Raw genomic sequence first — 19,440 nt, 5'->3', positions numbered from 1 at the left:
TTAATTAACAAAAAAAACATTACACACTATCATGTATTTGACATAACACATACATATAAATACACTCTTTGTTTATTGTCAATTGTCAAACTTTTCGACGGAGCTTCTCAGTGGGTCGCGATTCCGATCCGGTGGTAGATTCAGCGAAGCACTGCTCTTGCTAGGGCTAGTGTTAGCAAATTTTCACAGGTTGAGCCCGTGAGCTCACCTACCCGTCCGCGCGTAGCTGTATAGCCCCCTAGCCTACCAGGGATTAGGTAGGGAAAATAAATAAATAAATATCCTATGGACTCAAAACCTCTGATCTTCAACTAAGCATGCTCGCTAATAACACCAGTAGCAAATTTTCAATTTTATACGAATCTACAGTTATTGCATAAAACAAATTATAATCTATAATATACTATCTGACCCGGCAGACTTTGCAGTGCCTCAATCGATAAATAAAAGACCTACACTTTTGTATAAAATAAACTTAAAACAAACAAAAGGAATCCGTCCGACGGGGGACACATCAAAGGAAAAACAAAATTGTTATTTTTATTTAATTCCGAGCATTTTCCATATTTATCTACCTTTCAAACCGTCTCTGGATTTCCACAAATAATTCAAGAACAAAATTAGCCAAATCGGTCCAGCCGTTCTCGAGTTTTAGCGAGACTAACGAACAGCAATTCATTTTTATTTAGATAGATAGGTAAGATAAGATAAGTATTAGAAGCGCCTCACTGTTTTCGGCGTGTTAAAATTTGTAATTCGTATAGAATAAAACGCGTTTACCAGAGATAATAAGTCGCTAGCGATACTCCATAGTCAGTTGGTTTGTGGACCACTAGCACGTAAATCATGAACCAATTAGTACGCTTTAACCAGTCAATACGCTTTAGTATTTATGACAGCAAATATACCCGGCATCGTCCGGGTCACGTCATGGTCGGTGGGTGGCGCATTTACGTTGTGGATGTCTATGGGCTCCAGTAACCACTTAACACCAGGTGGGCTGTGAGCTCGTCCACCCTTCTAAGCAATAAAAAAAAATTACCATGACAAAAAAATACCACATGATTTTATCCAGATTATGATCTAACTTTATACGAATTTTCATCCAAATCCATTCAGCCATTTTCGTTTGATTGTACAAGAAACATCCGTACATACAAACTTTCACGTTTTTCTATCAGCATATAAATATCGCGCTAAAACGCACATAAACTGAGTTAGACAATTATGAACTCTATTTTCAGCGGCCGATAAGATTTATTATCCTAGAACACAATACATAATGCTACGGAATAAGTTATGTTTGAAATTGGAATGTATCTGTTCTTTATAATACACGGACACACGGCTCTGCAGACGATCCAACATGCTGGTTGTCAAACTGATTTAAAATAACATTTTTTATTTTCTAAAATAATAAATTAAAAAAAGTTAAGTATCATCATCTCACATATCTCTCATATACCTAGAAATACTGCATTTTTTTAAGTGGTTACTGGAGCCCACAGACATCCACAACGTAAATGCGCCACCCACCTTGAGATATAAGTTCTAAGGTCTCAAGTATAGTTACAACGGCTGCCCCACCCTTCAAACCGAAACGCATTACTGCTTCACGGCAGAAATAGGCAGGGTGGTGGTACCAACCCGCGCGGACTCACAAGAGGTCCTACCACCAGTAAATATAATATTATGTAATATAATATTTTATAATCGTAAAAAGCATACCGCGGTACAGTAGTAGGTATATTGAAGCAAGATACTTTGAAAAGTAACACTTGCAAGTATATTGCTGACGTAATATTGTGTATGGTTTAACGGAAGTAGTAACGCGGTAGTTCTTTTGACGTTCAACAAGTATGTACTTTCATTTATGTTGAATAAAAATTTTTTTGATTTGATTTGATTTGATTTGGAAATATGTATAGTGAACGCCCAAACGAGATTATAAAAATAATGTTATATTGACTGCTACTTCTCAATAGCCTAACCTAAAACCTTAAGAGGAATGCGTGCTTTGTAAGTCTTGTTAAAAATTGGCTTGTAAGACGGCAAGTAAAATTAGAATCCACTTCCAGTACAACTCGATCAAAGCTGCCAGATATCTAAAATTGAAACATTAAGTTACAAGCAAATTAAATTAAATCATCTTACGTCATGAATATTATAGCCGAGTGTTATTTAGCCAAATTGTAAACACAATATTTAGCGCGATTAAATCTGTATTATTTGAGAACACTAATATTCTTTGAAGTCGTCGTGGCCTAAAGGATAAGACGTCCGGTGCATTCGTATCGAGCGATGCCACGGTGCTCGAATCCCGCAGGTGGGTACCAATTTTTCTAATGAAATACGTACCTAACAAATGTTCACATTGACTTCGACGATGAAGGAATAACATCGTGTAATAAAAATCAAATCCGCAAAATTATAATTTGCGTAATTACTGGTGGTAGGACCTCTTGTGAGTCCGCACGGCTAGGTACCACCACCCAGCCTATTTCTGCCATGAAGCAGTAATGCGTTTCGGTTTGAAGGGTGAGGCAGCCGTTGTAACTATACTGAGACCTTAGAACTTATATCTCAAGGTGGGTGGCACATTTTCGTTGTAACCTTCAGTAACCACTTAACATCAGATGGGTTGTGAGCTCGTCCACCCATCTAAGCAATAAAAAAAAGATAAGTCTCTTTCTTTCTGTACGTCGAACTATGAGCCCGTATGTTCGCAGTTCTAAAGCTCACATGCCCGATCTTTGTTTAGATGGAGCAGACAGCTTTTTACGATACAATAAAATATATATTTACGTTTCATGTCCTACTCATGACAATATCCGCGTATGCCATAGTGGTTTTAGCGCTGGTTAAGACATTTGTGATATTAGGATTATTATTGTTACGGTTCTGCACAGTGTAGGATATGGATAATACACATAAATTAACTATAGATAACCAACTCAAGCACTGCAAGCAAGTCGTCGTGGCCTAAAGGATAAGACGTCCGGTGCATTCGTATGTAGCGATGCACCGGTGTTCGAATCCCGCAGGCGGGTACCAATTTTCTAATGAAATACGTACTCAACAAATGTTAACGATTGACTTCCACGGTGAAGGAATAACATCGTGTAATAAAAATGAAACCCGCAAAATTATAATTTGCGTCCTTTAGAGTCCTTGGGAGTCTACACGGGCAGGTTTTTTTTTTTGTTTTTTTTCCTTCCTATGCTGATAGCCTTGAGAGGCTATTTCAGCTTACCCTAGCTTGTGTAGGTGAGCTCACGGGGCTCAAACCGGAGAATTGCTAACACTGACCCTAGCAAGAGCAGTGCTTCGCAGAATCTACCACCGGGTCGGAAGCGCGACCCACTGAGAAGATCCGGCGAGAAACTCAGTGGGCTGTGTCTGTGGGTTAATTCGCTCGTCGAGCCCTTCGTCGCAAGCGACGGGTTCGACGAGGACGGTGACCGGTGCTTGTATTGCCTAAAAGCACCGTTAATGGATCAGGAGGATCCGTGATGACGTGCTTTGGGCGACGTCGACGGTTTACCATTCGGTCTACAGGATCGGGTATGTAGTTTCCAGCGGCCACGACAAGAGAGTTCTCATGTCGTGCCGTCTTCTCAAAGTGGCGCAGCGATGCCGACTGTAGATACTTACTGACGGGGTCGAGCTCCAGGTCATCGTGGAGGTCCACGTTCCTCTGGAACCATGGTGCTCCGACGGCTATCCTGCAGAATCGGGATTGCACGGGCAGGTACCACCACCCCGCCTATTTCTGCCGTAAAGCAGTAATGCGTTTCGGTTCGAAGGGTGGGGTAGCCGTTGTAACTATACTGAGACCTTAGAACTTATATCTCGAGGTGGGTGGCGCATTTACGTTGTGGATGTCTATGGGCTCCAGTAACCACTTAACATCAGGTGGGCTGTGAGCTCGTCCACCCATCTAAGCAATAAAAAAAAAACTCAACAAAAATATTTACGGGCGTCGGCCACTAGATGGCTTCGCTTCGATTAGTTTCTCATTGCTCCTGTAGATGGCATTAACATATTACCTATCCTATATTTTATTTTTAATGAAGGATTTTGTAAATTTTCAAAAACCACATTCAATCAATTTTTCTATTACAAATAAAGACTAACCTATAAGTTTAGGGGCATTCGCTACAAGATGTCGCTAGTTTCCATACTAAAAAAATATTTGTCTTAAAGTATCTCATTTTCAGGGCCCTGGTGTGGAATATAAAAAAAAAATAAAAAAAATCGATATTGTTTTGACGCGGTAGACTCGCACAGATTCTGAACTGTGTAATAATAAATATTGAAAGTACAAAAACGTAATAGAATTCCCTGTCGAAGCCGCGTGAGCTCGGAAAGCTTTGACCGCTTTATGCAATATGAAACAATCGTGAAACCGATGGGCGAATTTTCCTTTTATTTTTTACTAGCGACCCGCCCTCGCTTCGCTTCGGAAACATTAAAACACAAATGAAACAAAAAAAAAAAATTAAAAAAAAATTCAAAAAAGTAGCCTATGTTCATCAGGGACAATGTCGGCTTCTAATGGAAAAAGAATTTTTCAAATCGGTCCAGTAGTTTCGGAGCCTATTCGAAACAAACAAACAAACAAATCTTTCCTCTTTATAATATTAGTATAGAAGTATAGATTGCTTAGATGTGTGGACGAGCTCACAGCCCACCTGGTTTTAAGTGGTTACTGGAGCCCATAGACCACTATAACGTAAATACCCTTCCCACCTTGAGATATAAATTCTAGTCTCAGTCTAGTTACAGCGGCTTTTTTTTTTTAGTTACAACGGCTGCCCCAACCTTCAAACCGAAACGCATTACCGCTTCACGGCAGAAATAAGCGAGGTGGTGGTAGCTACCCGCGCGGACTCACAAGAGGTCCTCCCACCAGTAATTACGCAAATTATAATTTTACGGGTTTGACTTTTATTACACGATGTTATTCCTTCACCGTGGAAGTCAATCGTCAACATTTGTTAAGTAAGTATTTCATTAGAAAAATTGGTACCCGCCTGCGGGATTCGGATACCGTTGCGTCGCTAGATACGAATGCACCGGACGTCTTATCCTTTAGGCGACGACGACTTAACCTACCTATTTTGTAAGCATTGTGTGATGAACAGATTTGTTTGCTCTTCGTCTGGGTGTTTATTATCTATATACATATGTATATTATGTTTAAACGTATATAAGTATGTTTGTCTGTCTCTGGTACACATAGCACAGGGAATCCTAAAATGGGGCCGGATGACCGTGCCTGATTTGTTCCTAGTCATTTTTTTATTTATAAAAAATATCGTCGAAAACCACCATAGTCATCCGTAACCGATCTTCTCAGTGGGTCGCGTTTCCGATCCGGTGGTAGATTCTGCAAAGCACTGCTCTTGCTAGGGCTAGTGTTAGTAACGTCACCACATTAGAGCCCCATGAGCTCAACTACCCGCTTGGATAATTCAGTATAATTCCTCGAGATTACTGGAATAGGTAGGAAAAAAAAGCAGTTCGCTTTTCTTTATTGATTTAATGTATCTTTGATGCATTATTTTAAAAAAATATTAGCATTCTGCACTTCTTCTCTATATTCTCTATAAGTGTGGAAAATTTCATACTCCTCCGTCCGCGCAATTTTCGTGAAAAGAGATACAAAGTTTTTGCTTCACGTATTAATATATAGATTCCTGCCATCTTGCATTATAACGTCCAGCCCGCACCTATGAGAGGAAGTAGCAAAATCTATTCCCAGACGAAGGCCGATCTCAATAAACAATATGAAAAACAGGTGAGTAACATTCATTCAGTTCACATTTATTCTAAATATATAAAAGTTATTATAATTATTTATATTTTAACGTCGGCGTATAAGTTTTCTCTGATCACTATAACGCTATATTAATATGACACTAATGAGTTGTGAGCCAGCCGGTCCTATTTTATTTCCTACCTATTTGTCGGTAGCCTAGGGAGATATTCCAGCTTCGCGCGGACTGGTAGGTGAGCTCACGGGCTCGACCTGAGAGAATTTGCTAACACTAGCCCTAGAGGGCAGTGCTTCGCAGAATCTACTACCGAATAGGAATCGAGACCCACTGACAAGACCCGGCGAGAAAATCAGTGGGCGAAGCCGGTTCTAACTGGAGGAGGGTGCTAAATATAGACAACAATGGATTATCTTAGGAGAGGTCTACAACAATAGGCGCATTGAACTGAGAGAGATTCTGTAAAATGTATAAAAATTAAATCAACAGCCCTAAACATTCAGAATAACGGGCTCATGGATAGATTGATTGATTGACACTAGTGACTACACAGGCGCCCTCTGTATTACGCGGATGACGGAAACATACCAAAAGAAACAAATGTCATTAAAATCGATTGAATGTTTTAGAAGTCGTCGCATTTCCAGTTCCGATTGCATCGCCTTACAGTCCGGACGTGTTTTTACGAGAAACTGTCGCTGCCGTCGCGATCTTGTGTCTTGAGTTTCGCTGCATTGTCGTTGTCGCATCGATCGCGGCATTGTTGCGAATTCTTGACGCACTATCGCTGGCGTCGCGACCTTGGGTCGTAAAAGCAACTCGAACTTGTCGATTGTGCATTCGTAACGACTTCACATTATCACCCACTCATATCATTTATTAAATTTATTTATTTATTCGGCGAGCAAAACAGTCTCTTTCGAGACTAACCCCCCGCTGAGATCACCGCTTGTTGTGGCATTCTCACAACCCAGTGGGGCCCCACCTTCCCAAACTCCACCCCAATCCTAGCCGACTGCCGTTTTCACGGCAAAGGCACTCCCCCCCCTTGGAGCTGGTAAAGCTCAGGGGGTGAACTCCTACTCAGGGGACTCGCCTTTCGGCGAGTGTGCCTTAAGTCCCGGGGACGCCCCCCCCGGGCAAAAACGTAAGATGGAAGAAGAACTTTTAGGGTTTCTCGGGTTACTTGCCGAAAAGTACCCGGTGTTATCCAACCTCACGGCCGAATTCGCGGCCTACAGGGCCGCCCGCGCGAGTCCCGCCCCGCCCGCGTCCCTCGCCGCGTCATTTCGAGCCGCGCAGTCATGCCCCGCCCCCAAACCCAATTTGAGCGCACGTACGCACGTAGCGACTCACGAAGCGCCTAGCGCCAACGAAGCGCCTAACGCACCCGCGACGTCATTCTCGCCAATATCATCCGTCGCGTCGTCGGTAATAATTAACTCAGGTTCAGACTCCGATACCGGATCGGAGATGGACTTCGAGTCCGCGACGAGCCCGCAGCCCGGAACCTCGGATGGGTTCCAAACGGTAAAACGCGGGAAAAAACGTACTCGCGCCGTGGAGTCCCGGAGCTCCACGACAAAACAAACCAAGTCAGCGACTGCCTCCCGTCCGCAGGTAGTCGTGACACCGGAGTCGGACTCCGGCCGCCGCGCAACCCCACCGCCGCGTCCCAAGCCCGCATCCGCGCAAAAAACCGTCGCCCCGCCCCCGCTGATTCTCCAGGAGAAGTCAGCGTGGAACCGCGTCTCCCAGGCCCTTCAGGCAAACAAAATAAATTATACCCATGCGCGTAACGTCGCTTCAGATAAAGGTCGCAACGCCGGGCGACCATAGGGCCCTCTCAGCATACCTCCGAAAGGAGAACATAGGTTTCCACACCTATGCTCTTCAGGAGGACCGCGAGCTCCGCGTAGTAATACGCGGAGTTCCGAAGGAACTCGACATAGAGTACGTAAGGGAGGATCTGACCGCTCAGTCCCTCCCGATAGTAAGTGTGCACCGGATGCACAACGGCCGCGACAAAAAACCATATAACATGGTTCTAGTCGCTCTAGAACCAACCCCGGAGGCCAAGAAAAAGATCGCATGTCTCGCGACAGTATGTGGCCTATCCGGGGTTACCATTGAAGCCCCCCATAGACGTGGCACTCCCGGACAGTGCCACAGATGCCAACTATATGGCCACTCGGCTCGGAATTGCCACGCGCGCCCCCGCTGCGTGAAGTGTCTCGGCGATCACGCCACGGTAGATTGCTCGCGAGTTAGGGAAACCGCGACCGAACCTCCAAGCTGTGTCCTATGCCTTAAGCAAGGGCACCCCGCGAATTACCGTGGATGTCCTAGGGCTCCGCGAAAACGTCCGACCCACCCAGCCCCCCGTACCGTCGGCCCAAAGACTTCGGTGCCTTCAGCACCGAAACCCGCCTTCGTACCGGCTGCGGTTCCCACCGTATCGGCGTGGAATAAACCGCTGCCGTATACGAGGTCGGGAACACAAACCGCACCCCAGCCCCCGCTCGCGACACGTCCCGCGCCGCAGCCCCTGCTCGCACCTCCCCCCGCGCCCGCGTACCGTCCCCCGCAACCCTCAGCCGTCAACGACTTCACGCTCGTGCGCGACTTCGTCACGGCGGTCAACTTCGACCGTCTGCGATCGTTCGCAGACGCGTTGCGAAGGGCGGTAAACCCCGAACAACGGCTCGCGGCCGCGTTCGATTACATGGACGTTTACGAGTCCGTGGCCCGTACTTTCTAAAATCACCGGTAATCAATGGCGCAAAACGCTAGAGAGAAACCATATTCCCTTACGTTAGCATTCTACAATGCTAACGGACTCGCGCGACAACGCGATCAAATTTACGAATTCCTCCGCGACAATCTTGTAGATATTCTGCTAGTGCAGGAGACCTGCCTGAAGCCCTCGCGTCGTGACCCGAAAGTCGCGAATTACGTCATGGTTAGGAATGACAGACTCACCGCCTCCAAAGGCGGGACTGCCATTTACTATAGGCGGGCCCTGCACGTTGTCCCTCTCGATACCCCCTCGCTCTCACATATCGAGGCGTCAGTGTGCCGTATCTCGCTGACGGGACACCAGCCGATCGTCATCGCATCCGTTTATCTCCCCCCGGACAAGCCCCTTCTGAGCAGTGACATCGAGTCACTGTTCGGCATGGGAGACTCCGTCATCCTGGCAGGCGATTTAAATTGCCACCACACTAGGTGGAACTGCCACAGTTCAAACATAAATGGTAGGCGTCTCGACGCGTTTATAGACGACCTTACCTTTGAAGTAGTCGGTCCCCCAACTCCAACATGTTATCCGTATAACATCGCGCTCCGTCCGAGCACTATAGACCTGGCACTGCTGAGGAACGTAACTCTGCGCTTGCGTTCCATCGAAGCAATGTCAGAGCTCGACTCAGACCACCGACCTGTCGTTATGCAGCTCGGTCGCCCCCACAACCCAGTCACAGCTACGAGGACCATGGTGGACTGGAAGAAGCTGGGCAAATGCTTAGCCGATGCCGCTCCACCAATCCTCCCCTGCGGCCCGGATTCAACTCCCTCCCCCGAGGACACAGTCGAATCCATAAACATCATCACGGATCACATCTCTTCCGCGATCATAAGATCCTCAAAAGAAGTCGATGTGGAGGATAGCTTCCACCGCATCAGACTGTCCCCCGAACTTAGGAACCTCCTAAGAGTTAGAAACGCGGCAATCCGGGCCTACGATCAACTTCCCACGCACTCAAACCGGATTCGGATGCGTCGTCTACAGCGGGATGTAAAATCTCGCCTAAGCGACGCCCGAAATGAGAATTGGGATAGTTACTTAGAAGGACTCGCGCCCTCTCATCAAGCATACTGGCGACTAGCAAGGACTCTCAAGTCCGAAACTACCGCTACTATGCCTCCTCTCGTACGCCCTTCAGGCCAACCACCGGCTTTCGATGACGATGACAAGGCAGAGTTGCTGGCCGATGCACTGCAAGAGCAGTGCACCACCAGCACTCAATACGCGGACCCCGAACACACCGAGGCAGTCGACAGGGAGGTCGAGCGCAGAGCTTCCCTGCCACCCTCGGACGCGTTACCCCCCATTACCTCTGACGAAGTTAGAGAAGTAATAGACAACCTTCAACCTAAGAAGGCACCCGGCTCCGACGGCATCCGCAACCGCGCGTTAAAACTCCTACCAGTCCAACTGATAACAATGTTGGCTACCATCTTAAATGCTGCTATGACGCACTGCATCTTTCCGGCGGTATGGAAAGAAGCAGACGTTATCGGTATACACAAGCCGGGCAAACCGAATAATGAAACCGCTAGTTACCGACCGATTAGTCTCCTCCCAGCGATAGGCAAAATTTACGAACGGCTCCTTCGGAAACGCCTCTGGGACTTCGTTACCGCGAACAAAATTCTAATAGACGAGCAGTTTGGATTCCGCGCCAAACACTCGTGCGTACAACAAGTGCACCGCCTCACGGAGCACATCTTAATAGGGCTAAATAGGCGTAAACAAATCCCGACCGGCGCCCTCTTCTTCGATGTAGCGAAGGCGTTCGACAAAGTCTGGCACAACGGTTTGATCTACAAACTGTACAACATGGGAGTGCCAGACAGACTCGTGCTCATCATACGAGACTTCTTGTCGAACCGTTCGTTTCGATATCGAGTAGAGGGAACTCGTTCTCGTCCCCGTCATCTGACTGCCGGAGTCCCGCAAGGCTCCGCACTCTCCCCGTTACTATTTAGTTTGTATATCAACGATATACCCCGGTCTCCGGAGACCCATCTAGCGCTCTTCGCCGATGACACGGCTATCTACTACTCGTGTAGGAAGATGTCGTTGCTTCATCGGCGACTCCAGACCGCAGTAACCACCATGGGACAGTGGTTCCGGAAGTGGCGAATAGACATTAACCCCACGAAAAGCACAGCGGTGCTATTCAAAAGGGGTCGCCCTCCGAATACCACTTCGAGCACCCCACTCCCCAGTAGGCGCGTAAACACCTCCGCCGTTAGCCCCATCACTCTCTTTGACCAGCCCATACCGTGGGCCCCGAAGGTCAAATACCTAGGCGTCACCCTCGACAGAGGGATGACATTCCGTCCCCACGTAAAAACGGTACGCGATCGCGCCGCGTTTATACTAGGACGACTCTACCCAATGCTTTGTAGACGAAGCAAACTGTCCCTCTGTAACAAGGTAACCCTCTACAAAACTTGCATACGCCCCGTCATGACGTATGCAAGCGTAGTGTTCGCTCACGCGGCCCGCACCAACTTGAAACCCCTTCAGGTAATACAATCCCGATTCTGCAGGATAGCCGTCGGAGCACCATGGTTCCAGAGGAACGTGGACCTCCACGATGACCTGGAGCTCGACCCGTCAGTAACCCGTCAGTAAGTATCTACAGTCGGCATCGCTGCGCCACTTTGAGAAGGCGGCACGACATGAGAACCCTCTTGTCGTGGCCGCCGGAAACTACATACCCGATCCTGTAGACCGTTTGGTAAACCGTCGACGTCGCCCAAAGCACGTCATCACGGATCCTCCTGATCCACTAACGGTGCTTTTAGGCAATACAAGCACCGGTCACCGTCCTCGCCGAACCCGTCGCTTGCGACGAAGGGCTCGACGAGCGAATTAACCCACAGACACAGCCCACTGAGTTTCTCGCCGGATCTTCTCAGTGGGTCGCGCTTCCGATCCGGTGGTAGATTCTGCGAAGCACTGCTCTTGCTAGGGCGGTGTTAGCAATTCTCCGGTTTGAGCCCCGCGAGCTCACCTACACAAGTTAGGGTAAGCTGAAATAGCCTCTCAAGGCTATCAGCATAGGTAGGAAAAAAAAAAAAAAAAAAAAGAAGTCGTCGCATGCATTCGTGTTGAGCGATGCACCGGTGTTCGAATCTCAGGCGGGTACCAATTATTATTTTTCTAATGAAATACGTACTCCGCAAATGTTCACGATTGACTTCCACGGTGAAGGAATAAGGTAATAAAAATGAAACCCGCAAATTTATCTCTATATCTCTCTATCACTCTGCCTATTTCTGCCGTGAAGCAGTAATGCGTTTCGGTTTGAAGGGTGGGGCAGCCGTTGTAACTATACTTGAGACCTTTGTATCTCGGGGTGGGTGGCGCATTTACATTGTGGATGTCTATGGGCTCCAGTAACCACTTAGCACCAGGTGGGCTGTGAGCTCGTCCACGCATCTAAGCAATAATAAAAAAAATATGACAATATTGAATAGTTATTTTTCGTAAATATAGAAGAGCGAGATATATTCACTTTTTTTTTTATAAAGGTAAAAAATGGTGATATGAACATAAAACAGTGTTGAAAAACAATAATATAAAAATTTTAATCGCAAAAAGTTCTTACATAAAATTAAAACAAAAAGAAACTTAGTGTGTGTGAAAAGATACATTATTAAAACAACATAATAAAAATCTACTTTTAAATCAGGAATACTCCCGTTTGAACATTTTCGCATCCCATAGTGACGTCAAAAAGAAATAAGGCAGTCAAAAAAAAGCCCCTTACGCAAAAAGATAATCAGAGAAGTTCTAACTAAAATCAACAAGTATGGAGAGGTAGGGAGCACCAACTTGTATAGGAGAAAAGTTGAAGAAATGTCCACCTGTAAACGTCAAGTTATAGTTCGAAGACTCACCGAAATGGCGCTAGTGTAGCAAGTGGAAATGTATAGCAGTTTTAAACAAAACGCAGTGTGAGAGTTTATGGCGCTATTTTTTAAATCTTTTTTACTGTGGCACCGTCTTAATTAGCTCCATTTTTAATACACTGAGATATTGCTCCTTACCTCTACTCTCTATAACAACAAGACATGTTTTGTATTAGCCTAAATTGACAATAGTACATGAGGCTCAATTAGAAATGACACAGGCATAGTGACTTTTTGTTAGATTCGTCATTCTTATCTGTAGCAGCAAAAGGAATAAAGCCCATACAGCCAAGATTGTCCACTACGAACGACAATAGATAACGATGATAAATATTTATTAGTATCAGATATATTATTGACAAAAGAGGGTAGGCGTTAGTGTCAATGTCAACATCGACCCCGGTTTTTTTTTTGAATTAATCAAAAAGATGTAATCAAAATGCTGTTTTTAACAAAAAATGTAAAGTATTTTATTTAAATGTAACCACACTGTATAGCTATTGTTGTTTTCAAGTAATATAAAGGGTTTTGTAATATTTTACTACACTAATTGAAAATGTAAGTAACGAACCTTCCATTCTACATTTCAGCAATGTAACGTCACGAATTAAATCTCTATGCTTTTTTAAAAAACATTCTATTTGACACTAAAATTAGTTTTTAAAAAACTCTTGTAAATATATCTATTGAAATAACTAAAATAATAAACTATTCGAGTCACATTAAAAACAAACAAAGCCTATGTGTATCAACGAAGCGTTTGATAAAAATGAGCACAGACTGATGGTAGGACCTCTTCTGAGTCCGCACGGGTAGGTACCACCACCCTAACATCCCCCACACATCTAAGCAATAAAAATAAAATAAATATATATTCTTATATGCTTCTTCAGTTTTTCAGTAAATTATCTAAATATTAACAAATAACTTCACAAACGTCCTGTGCTGTAAAAAGGGTGTAGCTACGTATATTTATTTCAACAATTCCCAAAAACTACAAACTATTTGCTAAAATTCCATTTTCCCGAAAAAAAACTCATCTTTATTCCAATTGTAGTTTCAATGCTATTATACATAAAGCTAGTGAAGGCTATAAAAACCGTATTTCGATTTTCAGTTTTTTTTTATTGCCGTATAAGTAGACAGACAGATCTGTGTGCTTAGTGCTAATTCTTTAACGTTCTCGATAGCGTAAAAGTTAACTCAAATTTGTATGCAGTTAGAACAGCGCCCCTAGCGGCAAACGTAGGCAAACGTTACAGCTCCAAACAAAGTCGAGTTAACTTTTACGCTATCGAGCACGTTAAAAACTCGCACTAAGCACACGGATAGTGTTTGGTCACAGTCGCAACCAGAAATGCTATAAGGGCAAAGTCGCTGCCTACCGCTCTCCATCATTTCTTATGCTCTATCAGACAAGCGTAAACATAAATATGTACGAGGTATATAGAGAAATTGAACATTGTGAATAATGTATCTTTCCACTCACTTGTCGTGTAGCCGAAGTCGTCTTCTTCCTCGGGATCTGCCTGCTTCTCTTCTTTACTGCGTTTTATAGCCCCGGCTGATGCTCTGTCAATCTGTTCAAAGGGAATTTCTTGGTAAAGTAATAGAAAGAAAAGCTCTGTCGATCTGTTCAATGGGAATTCCTTGGTAAAGTTATAGAAAGAAAAGCTCTGTCGATCGGTTCAATGGGAATTTCTTGGTAAAGTTATAGAAAGAAAAGCTCCGTCGATCGATTCAAAGGGAATTTCTTGGTAAAGTAATAGAAAGAAAAGCTCTGTCGATCGGTTCAAAGGGAATTTCTTGGTAAAGTAATAGAAAGAAAAGCTCTGTCGATCGGTTCAATGGGAATTTCCTGGTAAAGTTATAGAAAGAAAAGCTCTATCGATCTGTTTAAATGGAATTTCTTAGTAAAGTTATAGAAATAAAAGCTCTGTCGATCTGTCCAAAGGGAATTTCTTGGTAAAGTATTAGAAAGAAAAGCTCTGTCGATCTGTTCAATGGGAATTCCTTGGTAAAGTTATGGAAAGAAAAGCTCTGTCGATCGGTTCAAAGGGAATTTCTTGGTAAAGTTATAGAAAGAAAAGCTCTGTCGATCTGTCCAAAAGGAATTTCTTGGTAAAGTATTAGAAAGAAAAGCTCTGTCGATCTGTTCAATGGGAATTCCTTGGTAAAGTTATAGAAAGAAAAGCTCTATCGATCTGTTCAATGGGAATTTCTTGATAAAGTAATACAAAGAAAAGCTCTATCGATCTGTTGAAATGGAATTTCCTAGTAAAGTTATAGAAAGAAAAGCTCTATCGATCTGTTCAATGGGAATTTCTTGATAAAGTAATACAAAGAAAAGCTCTATCGATCTGTTGAAATGGAATTTCTTAGTAAAGTTATAGAAAGAAAAGCTCTATCGATCTGTTTAAATGGAATTTCTTAGTAAAGTTATAGAAATAAAAGCTCTGTCGATCTGTTCAAAGAGAATTTCTTGTGAATGTCCAATTAGCCATGGCAGCCATTTGCCGTCTATCAAGCCAATTGAATCAAAAGCTATTACCCTAACCTTGGCACGAATTATTTCTCTCGAATCTTCGAGATGGAGCATAGGAGATTGTGCTCATCTCATTCTAATGTGAGTGTGCTTAGAAATTGACTTTGGCTTTTACCTCAACTCCTTTATCAGAATACGTTCTCCCTTGCAATTCTCGTTCATCTTCTTCGTCACTGCTTTCAGAGTCTGAATACACGGGCTTGCGAGCTGTTTCCGCTTCGGATGTCGACTCCTTCTCTGCTTGCTTATCTTCTTCCGACTCTTCTTCGTTATCTGGCTCTGCTGTTACTGTTATCTGTGTGAGGTTTTGATGATTAACTATTTCCTATTACAAGTGATCTCCCAGCAGTTGAAATTCGACTACAATTCATTGAAATTATAAGATTGAACATTATTATGGTTCTGTTGTCAAAGACTTCTATAATCACAGATTTTTCCAAAACTCTACACTGTAGACAAATAAAATTAAAACTAACAATATTAATCTATTCTCAATTAAACCACAGATTAACAATTAACAAAAGAGTATAAGTAAAAGAGAGAGAGTACATGCGTACACACGGGTGTAATGTTTTTTTATAGATTAAATGTATTTTTTACACAATTAAAAAAAAATCAGCATTCTGCACTCCTCTATATTCTCTATAACTGCGGGAAATTTCATACACCTCCGTCCGCGCAATTTTCGTAAAAAGGGGTACAAAGTTTTTGCTTCACGTATTAATATATTATAGATAAACTAGATTTCTTCTGACTAGATTTTTATGGAGGCGTAATTTTTATTTTTTTATTGCCTAAACGTGTGGACGAGCTCACAGTCCACCTGGTGTTAAGTGGTTACTGGAACCCATAGACATCTACAACGTAAATGCACCACACACCTTGAGATATAAGTTCTAAGGTCTCAGTATAGTTACAACGGCTGCCCCACCCTTCAAACCGAAACGCATTACTGTTTCACGGCAGAAATAGGCGGGGCGGTGGTATCTACCCGTGCGGACTCACAAGAGGTCCTACCACCAGTATCTCAGTACCAGAGTACTGTTCACTTTTTAGTGTTCATTCTTTATTGTGACGGTGGATATGCTGATAAGGTACATATAAAAATACCTTGATTTCATGCTGAGGAGTTTTGTCAACGTTGAACGATAGTTTTGCTGGTGACTTCTTTATCGACGTAGCAGGCGACGCTGGTGGCGATGACCCATCCACGTCTGACGAATCTGTGTTCTGAACGAATAGTAGAAGTTAAATATATATCGTATCTCTCCTAAACGATGAGGAAACATCCTTGTAGATTATATGATTCTTCTTCTTTCTCCACCTTATCCCACTAGGTGGGGTCGGCACAGCTAATTTTTCTCTTCCATTCTCTTCTATCAGCCGTCATCTCAACGCTCACTTCTCTCTCTCTCTCATATCGTCATTCACACACTCCATCCATGTCTTCTTCGGTCGACCTCTTCTCCCTCTACCTTGCACTACCAATTCCATACATCTCCTGATTTGTATCGTACAATCTTGCAGATTATATCTTCTATCTAATCTAATCTTGCAGATTATACGATTTAAATAATTCAATTATACAAATCCAATTCTAGGCCGATAACCAAAAGCCAAGGTCTCTTAATTAGTGAAGGTCTTCAGGATTTTGACTTAGTACGGGCATGATATGTCGAGTACCTAGAGTTTTTTTTTTTATTGCTTCGATGAGTGGACGAGCTCACAGCCCACCTGGTGTTAAGTGGTTACTGGAGCCCATAGACATCTACAACGTAAATGCGGCACCCACCTTGAGATATAAGTTCTAAGGTCTCAATTATAGTTACAGTTAAAACTAATTAAGGCGGCTTTATTAGTTCGACCTGTATCAACATTAATCTTTATAACCGAATCTTTAACGTAATTTTCACCAAACCCCAAGACGTTTGGACGTTGGAAATCCGCACATGTAATACGGACTGATGATAAGCACAACAATTTTAATGCTTTGACCTAATATCTTAAAAAGCTCCGATTTAGCCAATCTCGTAGCATTGCTCATGTCCATGAACGAAGTAGACCACTCATCATCAGCTAGGCTGTAAGTGCCATAGCCTAGTGGCAATAAAAACGACCAAAATAAAAAATATATTTTTTTTTACTTTGAATGGTCTCTTTATTTATATCTACTTCAATTTCTCTGCCTAACTTCGAAGACTGGTCCACGTAATTTTATCTCTAGTATTGTTGGTAGGATCTGCCTTGAAGCAATCAACAGCTCAGATCAGAGCGGGTACAAATATCGCCACTTGCGTCACAGACTTAAATAGGGACATGGCCATTATCTTAAGGCAACCGAAACTTCAGCTTAGTGTGTAAAGCGGTTAAACAAAATAGCTGAAAATCTACTTAAAAAAACAATGGAATAGAAATAACGACTAAAAAGTTTAATTCAATAGGCAAAAACATCAATTTTAACGAATCCGTGCTGTAATTGTGCATTGCAATTGTAATTTTTTATAATTTAATATTATTTCATTGTTTTTATTGTTGTTGTTGTTATTCTAAGCTAAGATAATGATTGGTCAGCGCCCCAGTACAAATTGTCTCGGTACTGTTAGGCATTGCTGAGCCGGTAACTATTTCCAAGCCTCATTATTTTTCTTTTAATTTTTGTTTCATTATTTTTTTGAAATTTATGTTTAGAATAAATGTTCATTATTATTATTATTAAAATAAATTTCGATTCGCAGATACGAGTTGTAAGCTCATGCTTTGGCAAGCTCGATGCAATACGCACCCAGGCCAGAAGGCTCTGCACGGTGAGGGTGACCTTATCGCCAGCGGCTTTGATGAGCTGTACAGCTCTTTCGTGCTGCGCTGATCGGACGCAAACACCGTCCACTTCCAGGATCCTGTCACCTGTCTGGAGGAAATTAGGGATGATAGATATATATTTTTGCGTAGACGGGTGGAGAAACTCACGGCCCACCTCTTGGTTGCCTGTCTATTGCTAGTAACCTCGAGGAGTTATACTAGCTTTACTGGACGTAGTGCTGTTAAATGGTTATCGGAGCTCCGTGAGACATGAGTTCTAAGTTTCCGTTCCGTGGACGAGGACCCTTCAAACCGAAACGCATTACTGCTTCACGACATAAATAGCCAGGGTAGCGGTACCTACCCGTACGGATTCACAAGACGCGCTACCACCAGTTATTAGACTCTTGTAAACTTTTAACACCAGTGTTATCCTGTGCTTAGATAATACCGGCAGTGCCAGGGGCAGAGCCAACCTGCCTACCGTTAAGTATTTATTTATTGCTTAGTTTGGTGGACGGCCCACTTCGTGTTAAGTGGTTACCGGAGCCCATAGACATCTATAACGCCGCCACCCGCCTTGAATCATGAGTTGTAAGGTTTGACTTTTAACAGTACAAGTTTTTAGACATCCTATCGTTAATGAACATTCAGCTGTTACAATATTGATCCTAAAGCTTAAACCAATTGTGTCTACTGGCTATTTTAGGTGCATATTTTACAAATAATATCAATGTTGCTATTGTGAAACATAGATATAGATTTAGTATTCATAGTTGATCATAAAATACTAATTTAACCTAACGTGTAGAGGGGACAAAACTTACAGGAAGATGATTAATTGTGGACAGAGATTTTTTAGTTTAACCTATTTCATATTTCCTTGAAATAGGTCGTCTACTGACGACGATTCGTCTTTTTTAAAAAAACATGTATTTTCATGAGCTTAGTTCTCATTACTTTGAAAAGAGCTTTTATTTGAAACGAACGCAGAAACAGATAACCAAAGCTTGTGTCATCTTTACGATGACTCTTCGATATATTTTATAGCAACATCGGTTATGACCCTGTTAATGTCAATTATTTTTCTTTTTAGTAATTTCGTTCTTGACAGAGAGGTCGTTGTCATATAATATTGGAAAGAGCAGATTTGATGCTCCTCACGATTTCACCCATCTCTCTCCGTTCTTCCATTTAAGGGTCCGAATTATTAAACTATTGGAATTTCTCTTTCTCTTTCTCTCTCAACTCCACTTACTTGCAGTTCTCCACTAAGACCAGCAGGGCTGTCGGCAACGACATTCTTGATAAAGATTCCGAAAATCGCTTTTTCTTCTCCCTCTTCGCTATCTTGGCTTGATATTATATCGACCTTTGTGCAAAAAGGAGAAAACATGATAGCTAATTTATTTATTGCATATACGGATGAACCTGCATAGGGCAAACCTGATGTTAGTAGTAACCAAACTATTTAAAGCAACTGAAAAAGGTCAAGCAATAAAATCTAAAACCTCTTCTAATTTCCTATCCAATTATTATCTTCTATAAATATATAAATGAATGCTGTTCATTAGTCTCGCTAAAACTCGAGAGCGGCTAGACCGATTT

At 43.0% G+C, this 19,440-nt stretch overlaps 1 protein-coding gene across 1 annotated transcript in view; it reads right to left on the bottom strand.

Annotated features, from left to right (window-relative positions):
* LOC114240899 (multiple PDZ domain protein) overlaps nt 1-19,440 on the bottom strand; it is a 189,008-nt gene that overhangs the window by 93,222 nt on the left and 76,346 nt on the right. The window contains exons 20-24 of the mRNA XM_089739138.1: nt 19,091-19,204; nt 17,816-17,941; nt 16,144-16,263; nt 15,149-15,328; nt 13,978-14,068 (exon numbers count right to left, since the gene is read on the bottom strand). Coding sequence (XP_089595264.1) covers nt 13,978-14,068; nt 15,149-15,328; nt 16,144-16,263; nt 17,816-17,941; nt 19,091-19,204 — 631 coding nt within the window. The remainder of the gene's footprint in view (nt 1-13,977; nt 14,069-15,148; nt 15,329-16,143; nt 16,264-17,815; nt 17,942-19,090; nt 19,205-19,440) is intronic.

Source organism: Bombyx mandarina, chromosome 28 (genome assembly GCF_030267445.1).
Source record: "Bombyx mandarina strain Sakado chromosome 28, ASM3026744v2".
Classification (NCBI taxonomy): Eukaryota; Metazoa; Arthropoda; class Insecta; order Lepidoptera; family Bombycidae; genus Bombyx; species Bombyx mandarina.
The sequence above is the reverse complement of the archived record's forward strand: the minus strand, read 5'-3'. Positions and strand labels throughout refer to the sequence as shown.